This window comes from Octodon degus, unplaced genomic scaffold (assembly GCF_000260255.1).
Source record: "Octodon degus isolate 3935 unplaced genomic scaffold, OctDeg1.0 scaffold00028, whole genome shotgun sequence".
NCBI classification, from domain to species: Eukaryota; Metazoa; Chordata; class Mammalia; order Rodentia; family Octodontidae; genus Octodon; species Octodon degus.
In genome coordinates, this window is record NW_004524604.1 from 19,649,746 (window position 1) to 19,658,511 (window position 8,766).

The 8,766-nt window shown below is 45.5% G+C and overlaps 1 protein-coding gene across 3 annotated transcripts in view; it reads right to left on the minus strand.

Annotated features, from left to right (window-relative positions):
• LOC111816206 overlaps positions 1-8,028 on the minus strand; it is a 71,105-nt gene extending 63,077 nt beyond the window's left edge. For 2 of the 3 annotated variants that reach the window (XM_023713017.1, XM_023713019.1), the window contains exons 1-2: positions 7,944-8,028; positions 1,491-1,708 (exon numbers count right to left, since the gene is read on the minus strand). In XM_023713017.1, coding sequence (XP_023568785.1) covers positions 1,491-1,670 — 180 coding nt within the window. In that variant the 5' untranslated portion in view covers positions 1,671-1,708; positions 7,944-8,028. Of the gene's footprint in view, positions 1-1,490; positions 1,709-5,249; positions 5,281-7,943 lie in introns of those variants that run through there. The other variant, XM_023713018.1, reaches the window with a different exon arrangement.
• Between the last annotated feature and the right edge of the window lie 738 nt (positions 8,029-8,766).

The following is an 8,766-nucleotide window of genomic DNA, read 5'->3' on the forward strand; positions in this document are numbered from 1 at the left end:
CATATCGCTCCTCCTGGATGGTCGCCAGCAGAGGCTCCAAGGAAACAGGGGTGCAGTCCGGTGGAGAGTCATCGGGTCTTATGAGCGTGAACTGGAGTGCAAAACATGACAGATGGTCATTGTCAACAAGGCCTCTGAGTACACAGGAAGGGAATATTACCCTCAGGCAGAACTGGAGAAACATCTAAAATAGTTACAGGAGACTGGACGCTGTGGTGACGCACACCTGTGATCCCAACACTTGGAAGGCTGAGGCAGGAGGATCTCTCTAAGTTTGAGGCCAGCCTGAGCTACAACACGAATAGGACTCCTGGTTGTACTGAGGCACACTGGTCCTTACCCAGTGGTCTGTGATGTTAACTGAATTTCTGATAGTGATAGCAGTTTAAAAAAAGTTTGGAAAATATTGTTGAAGGGACTAATTTGGACAAGATTTAGGATTCATCTTTAACATTAATTAGTGGAGGCTAGTTACAAATATTGCGAGAGAACACTTAATTGGTGGCTATTTTGACACAAGAAGAATAATTTGCTTGCTGCTCCACTAAGGTGGGTGAGGGGCAGTGGTACGGGGATCCTTGAGAAGAACAGAAAGGGCAGGAAAGGGTGGGCCTTGGAGGGCTGTGTGGAGGAGTGGAGCAGAGCGGGTGGGGGCAGGGCGGGCCTGAGGAGGGAAGCCAGGAGATTAGGAGGTGTTTCCCCCGCTCCTAAAACACATTCGGGAAAAATACCCTGGGATGAGAGTGACTCAAAACTCACCTCAGATGAATGCTTTTCTTTTCAAAAGCACCATCTTTAGTAATTTTGTTTCATTTAGTGTTAGCCCTCAGCACTCCAGGAGACTGGCAGGTTTCTTTCTAACTATGGAAACACAGAATGCCTTTCTGGGCCGATGACAAATAAGTTGTGAGGGTGGTCCGAGGGTCTTGGGGTTCTAGGCTCCCATTCTGCTCCTTCGTGTGCCCCATTCCCAAGAGTATTCACTGTTTCAGAGCTGTTTCCCCCTTTGCACCCAGACCCTAGATTTAATCTCAGAACAGAGGTAACACCAGCATCTTTCCTGACAGCCAGGGCTTTTGGAGTCACCATTCTGTTTGTCTACCTCACCTCTCTCCACAATGTGTGGCCTCACAATGGGCGTGGGGACGCATCAGAGGTCGGGGACAAAGACCTTCACTTGGAACCTCAGAGCCCATGAGGCTGGATCCAGTGAGTACAGAACCGGCCACCCCCGAGCTGGGCCTTCCAGATGTGGGGCACGACAGGGCTGGGTGCTCAGTGGCAAAGGACAGGTGCATGCAGGTGCGAGAGGGAGGCCGGAGACCTGCTTAGCGGGCCCTTGGTTGTGAGAGGGCAGGGCCTTGAACCTGACTTCCCCGGGTCAGGAAGGCAGAGGTGGTGGCACAGCGGGTTTTGGGTGGAGGGGGCCCAGGACCCTCACTCTTGGGAGTCAGCATGTTCGGACGGCAAGGACGATGTCTTCTGCTCACCGTCCTGAGGCTCTGCTCATTGGCAATGCTGCTTCTCAGGTCCCTCCTGATGGCCGGACACACGGGTGTCTGGGAGCCTGCACAGTGCTTCTCGTAGGTTCTCAGGAACTTTTGAAGGCTCAGGACGACGGGTGGGGGAGTCCCTTTAGCTTTTCCTTTTCTTTCCTTTACTCTTGGCATTGTTTTAGGATGTCAGATTCCAAAAATAGTGACTGGACCTGAAACTCAACACATAGATGCCTTTTTAAGGCACAGAGCTTGCTCTCCTTTCTTTGAAAAACTTAAAGTGCTTCATTTATGTTCATGGGACAAGTCAGGATGAAGACAGGTAAACTGGGCATGGTGCCTGGACTCCCAGCAGCCGAGACGCTGCGGAGGAGAATCACACGGTCTAGCTCAGTCTGGGCAACTTAGCAATTTAGGAAGACCCTGTCTCTTCGGTGTCTCAGAGTAAAAAGGAAAACATTTAAAAAGGGTGGTGATGTGGTCCAGTGAGAAAGCCCTGGGTTCAGTTCTCTGGTCAAAGAAATAAAAAGGGTAAAGGATTTGTTCAACCCAATTCCACAAAATTGTGGGAAATGTTTCCTTTAGAATCTTTATAATGGGATAATACCTGTGGACACAGTTCTTTTTTGTTTTTGTTTTTGTTTTTGTTTTTGTTTTTGTTTTTGTAGCTGGCTTAGCCCACCATGGGGGTGGGGCTGGCGTGGCTTGTGGTGCCCAAGATTGAACCGTGGTCCTTGCACTTGCTTGAATTTGCTTAAGCAGGTGCTTTAGTCTGGAGGCACAGTTTTATTTTTATTTTTAAATTTTTTTAATTATTTAAAAATAATTTTGTTGAGAAAAAAATAGCAATGAGAAAGTTTCAAAACCGATTACTAGCACAGTTTTAATAATTAATGCATTGCATATTGTTGTGTTAGTGGTTATTCATTATACAAGATGCAGACATGATATCCTGTCCACAAATACTATTAGAAAAAATCCCTCTATTCATTGAGTTAAGAGAATGCAGCTGTATATCTATCCTATTTTGAATATACAGATACAAAATGGTCATTCATTTGTATCCCCCTTTTTCATTTAGTTTTGTCAGAGAAGGGTATTCCATTGTCATTTAAATATTGTAGGTGCATGAATTCAGCAAAATATTCCAATATAGTCCAGGAGTCCATAATAGTAGTGGGTTATCCATAGGACTGGCAATGTCAGAAATTGTTAATTTGAGTCTTTTACAACTCAGCATATTAATATAGCTTTACTCTTTATACTTCATTTTTATACTTTTCTGCTGGATGTTAAGACCAAGATAAAGCAAGACCTATTATAGCAAGAAATGTAACTTTTGTGTCTGACAAGATCAGTCAAATCCCCTCAGGATTTATTGATTAACATTAAAACTTGGTATTCAACATTACTGGGAAAAATAGCCAACAACAACAAAAAACCACTACTGGGGACACACTGATTTAAACATGGCATCATTCTCTTCACTGGTACAATTCTTGCCAGGCAGCAGGTATCATAGGGCAGAGATGTGGGCAACAGATGTGGCTTTTAGTCTTTTCTCTGTCACTACTTAGTGGGTTGGTCTTAGGTAAGTTGTGAAGCCATATCTTTACATAAACATAGAGAGCCCTTCCTGGTCCTCATCACAGCCCAGGTAGTTTATATTTGCAATCTCATGAAAAAATTATTGGAATTCTAGCGAGTTGATACCAATCTACCACCTTCAGTGTAACCCATGATGAGAATACAGACACGAGGGCATATCTGTAATAAGGTGGAGCCAAAGAGTCCTAAATCCAGCCATGATGATGCCTATCTGGACCAAAGGCCTCCACCCAGGCCCAAATCTGGGTTTTATTGATTCATGAAGAAGGGAATGGCTTGAGGATGAGTGACTGAGAGAATGGCAGGAAGGAAGTGAGTGAGTGCTGTGAGCTGGACCTGGTAGGAGGCCCAACATCACCTTTGCAATATGCAAGGAGAAGGGTGTGCAGAAAGAGTAATCTGCAGAACACGATTGAGAGTGTATCTAATGTTTTGGGGTTGGTGCTTCAGCTCTGATGTGTAATCTTTTAAAGCCTGGAAATTCATAGCCCTTGTCCGAGGCTCAATCCCCAGCTCAATCTGAGCCAATTGTGTGGAGCACTGGCTCTTCATCCTCCTCACATATGGGAGCAACAGGGGGTCTGGGGAAACAGTGCCTGTCATCTTTGCTTCAAAGACTACCCATCAGCACCTGGGCCGGACCAATATGCCTTGCTTAAAGACACCGAAGGACTAAGGAAAAGTCCTGGTCAGCTCCTACATATCAACACATGGAAATAGCATCAGGCTTAGCCAACACAGACACAATTGCTGCTTCTTCACAGAGAGCTGCCCAGGTGGTCCTCCACACAAACACTTTGCCACAAACGCTCTGCACAATTCTTGGCACATAATGGAAGTGCACAATAAACTTTATATTGATATTATTACTATTATTCTGCTAGCCACAGAAAGTCACCCAAGTAGTACTGATTTGACCTCTTGAAATAGCCAATGCTAAAATGGGTATGAGGGGATCGTGAGCTCTCTGAACTGACTTCACAGAGACCAAGGCTTATGGAAATTCTAGTTTTCCCATGTAGAAAATTTCCAGCTAGAGACTCTCCAGGAATGTTTTTCTTCTTCCATCAAAAAAGGCTGTTCTTTTTGAGTTTGAGCACTGGAAGGAGACAGGTTGAGGAAAGCCAACAGTAAAACAAGAGGCTGGGAAGATAGCTCAGCAGCATAAGCACTTGCCTGGCAAGCGCAAGGTCCTGAAAAAAATATATATACATATATTATATATATTATATAATATATGTATATATTCAGTAATATGTTATATATGCATATATATAGAGATAGATAGATAGATAGATATAGAGAGATATATATCTATATATATAGTAAAAGGAGCCTGGCTAGTTGGGTGCGATGTTACACACCTGTAATTCCAGCTCTCAGGAGGCTGAGGCAACAGGATTGCTTTGAGTTGAAGCCCCCCTGGGCTACATAGCAAGATTATGCCTAGATAGATATCTAGACAGATAGACAGATAGGATCCTGGCTTTGTAAACTCACTTTTCCCACCTACATGGCTGCAACATATAGCCTCTTTTCCCTTTCTTTACCCAGTAGACAGTAATGTTTTTGAACTATAAATCAGCTCATATGACTCTTGTGGTTAAATCTCTCCAAAGCTTCCTGATGCATTTATCTTTATTGAATTTGATATGTCATTAAGAGGCTGACATAAATGACATAAATGATATGTCATTATCAGTCATTAAGAGATGTATATGAATATGAATTTATCTACCTTTGTTCATTCTGCCAATTTTGCTTTATATATTTTGAAGCTATATTATTAGGTGCCCATAATTTACAAATGAAAATTTTCCTGGGAGATCCACTCTTTTGTTATTATTTAATATAGTGGATCCTGACTTGAGAACTCAATTCATTCAGAATGACTGCTTGTAACTCAAGTTGATTGTAAGTTAAGATGATTTTTCTCAATAGAAATACTGGAAATAACCATGTTGTATTCCAAACTTCCCAAAACACTCCTTAACTAATCTTTTCATAATAAAAAAGGGCTGTATAGTGTGTATTTTATCAGAAGTGCTCCTAATTTTCCTAGCGTACTCACCAAAAAGTTATTAAAAAGTGTTTAATTTACCAGAAACAACAATTTCATATTCTACTAACCATTCAAGTTGATACCTTTGGCTCGCAGGGAGGGACGATGCATCGGAAGGTGGTTACTTGGAAGGTGAGTCCTCTTCCATAAGAGTATCGGGAATCAGAGCTCAGATGATGCTTATGTACACTGACCTACGCTTTTCTGGCATTGAGATCTTTGTTTACATCCATACAAGAGGCTAGCACAGGTCATAACTCAAGACTCTGGTCATAAGTTAAACCTCAAATTCCTATTATAACCCAAGTTCTTTGTATGCGAGGCTGGTCATAACTCAAAGGTCCATGGATCCCTTTTTATTTCTAGCAATGCCTGTGACTTGCAACTACAGGTCCCAAACTGTGCAATACACTCCGGAGAAATAGGCACTGCCACAAACTTACAGGACACTGTGGAATGTTTTAAATTTTTAAGAGAAAGCTAACAACATCTGTTAGGCACCATGTAAACTACAGCCAAATGTACTTCACAATTTCAAATTAGACCACTTATGTATTAGCATCCTATTGTTGCTGCATAACAAATTATCTTATGAATGAAAAACATCCTGAAGAGTGAGTAGATCTACAAGAATGTAGTGACACTGAGGAACCAGGGTGTTTATGGTTTGTGTCTAGTTGTCCCCGCAAAGCCTCATGTAAATTATGGGGCAGACTGGGCTGGAGGAACAAGTGGTTGGAGGGGCGGGGCCAGAGAGGGAACTGTTAAACTGGCTAGCCTGTGCTTTCTGGGAGAGGTGAAGAGGGTCATCCTGGACACAGCAGTGCCTCAGCCTTTCCTCCAGTGTCTTGAAACTTCCAGTAACTGTGAGCTAAATAAACCTGTCCTTCTCTAAGCTTGAGTGTTGGGTATTTGTCCCAACAATGAGAAAAAAGTAAGACACAGGGTTAGGGAAAAATCACAATATTACAGCTCTAATTGGGATCAAAGAGTATTGGCCAAACCAGGAGGGGTTCACTCTGCCTCTCCTGCACTCATGCCGTCAACCAAGTTTAGCCTCAAACTTCTATGCGTCAGGCAGCAGCTGCAGAGCAGCCAGACAGGATAGCTACCTGAGACCTCGTTCCCATCTCGGGCCTGGTAAGCCTTTTTAAAATATATTTATTTATCTATGTTCTTAGAGACTCACCATGTAGTTTGAGCTGGTCTTAAATTCACTATATGGTCCAGGCTGGCTTCAAACTCATGGCAAAGCTCCTGATTCAGATTACAGGTGCATGCTGTCACACCCGGCTTTAATTTTTATTTTTACTAGTGCCTAATTGCATTCATTGTGGGTAGCTGGTACATGTGGATAGCACATCTTAATTCTTTTTTCATCCCATTTCTTTCCTTTCCCTCCATCTCTTTTTTTTTCTTCCCTCCATCTCTTGGTTCTCTTTCCTTTTGCAAATGATCTATCTCCCTGTTTCCTGTCTTGTATCTTTTATTTGCTCTTTCATGTAACTATAGTTTGGGTTTCTCATCTATGAGAAACTCATGTGATAAACTTGTGGGTCTGATTTAGTGAGGCCCAGAAAGAGAAAGGACTAGGTCCCAGCTGAGAGCAGAATTAGGTCTCCTGACTTCTAAGGCTTTTGCTTTTCTTCAGTGCAGGGGACAGAACCCAGGCTTCACACATGGCTCTACCCAGCTGATTCTTATTAATTGGCAATTGGTGAACACTGGCATGCACCATGGATGGCACCAGGTGGTGGCGAGGCATCTGGGCTTTGGGTCAGAAGGAACTGCTTGAATCCTGTGTGGACTGCTAGTTAAGATGGTGGCGGACAACCAGCCTCACTTCTCTAACCCCTTGTCCTTTATCTGAAAACGTGGGGACAACGCTTCTCTGTGCCTGTGAGAGGCTGCTATGGAATGAAGTCCAGCCTGCTAGCATCTCAGACTTCTGGCCTTCAGAACTGTGAGAGATAAACTTCTGTTCTTTACACTAGCTGGTCACTGATATTTTGATACTCCGGCCCAACAAAATTTGACCAGCTATGTATTAGAATCCTATTGCTACGGGGAATTATTGCAGTTTTCCACCTGGAAAATTTCCAGCCAGAGACTGTCCAAAATGTTTATTACGTTACATCCAAACGGGCTCTTTTGGGGGATCTATGCCCGGTAGAACATCCCTTTCTTTAACCGGGAAGAGACAACATCAGAAAAAAAGAAAACATTAAAAAAAGAAAAAGCAAATGTCAAAAGGAAACTGGATTTGACAAATAGAAATATACATACTACTGCTTACAGTAGTATGAAGGAGCATTTCCCGCCAGCCTTCTGTGAGTATTTACAAATGTGCAAACTACATACAGAGATGCAGGAAGTGCTCTATTACGAGAAGACATTACCCCAATACTTTCATGTCATTTCTGCCAGACACAGGTGCTCCAAGCCAGCACTGGTGGGTTGGATCCTAAGTGAATGTTACCGAGGTGAAGGCGTGGCACTCAGGGGGCTGGGCTGTACTCCTCTCACAAGGGACACCTGTGTCCTTCCCCAGGGTCGTAGAGACCGAGGGGTGGGGAGGCGGGCAGGCCCTGCGGTCTGTCCCAAGGAGAGGAAAAGCCCGCCTCTGAATCCCCTGCTCGCCCCGTGGACAGCTCCCGGCTCCGCCCAGGGTTCCCGGGGACCGGAGAAGGCAGAGAAGGGCCGCTCTCCACTGTCTGCGAGGTTTCCAAGGCACACAGCGACTTTAATACACTTCCGAAAAACTCCCAGCTACTCACCTGCAGGCCGGGCCACCCAGCTGCGGTGCACTGTCCTGCCTCGGCCCCTGGAAAGGAGAGAGACGGTCTCGGGAGGGAGCCGGAGGCGCCGCCCCAGCCTAGCGTTTTAACCTGGCTGCTTCCCGCGTCGTCGGGCGCCATGGAGACGGCAGTGCTGGGCGGTCCAGGGTGGGGGAAACTGCGGGCTGCGAGAGCCGGACGCGCGCAGGGAAACCCGGTGTCCTCCCTGCGGGACGAGGGCAGCGAGGAGCGCTCCTGGCAGGAGACCGAGGTCAGGGGAGAAGGAGGATCCATATCGGCGCACAGCACCAGGCCCAGGGTGCAGCACCCAGCACCAGCACCCAGCACCGCACCAGGGCGCCCCAGAACCGGGTAGCAGCAAAAGGCACTTCCAACCGCGGCCCCAGGCCCTGGCTCGCTGCTAGCTGCACTGCTGGTCCCCGCTCGGGGGCGGGGACTGTGAAGGGTGTTTTGGGAGCGCTGGGGAAAAAGGTGCCAGACAGCTGAAGTTTTTGGAGGTAGGTAGTGGGACAGTTAAAAAAGGATTTAGGGCCGAGTGTTGTGGAGTGGGCCTGTGATCACAGCAGTCTGGAAAGCTGAAGCCCAGCCTGGGCCTCTTAGCCCTTTTCTTAAAATTTAAAATAAAATGGGCTGGGGATGCAGCTCAGTGAGAAGGTACTGGGTTTAACCCCAAGTTCTAAGGGAGCGAAGGAAAGGGTTTTAAGGGGTTTTGCGCTGGCCAGTGGCTTTGGGGCATTTAGCTGAAAGAGTAGGTGGGTGTAGTAGAATAGTGCATGTAGTGGAAGTTGTGCTCTAATGTCTG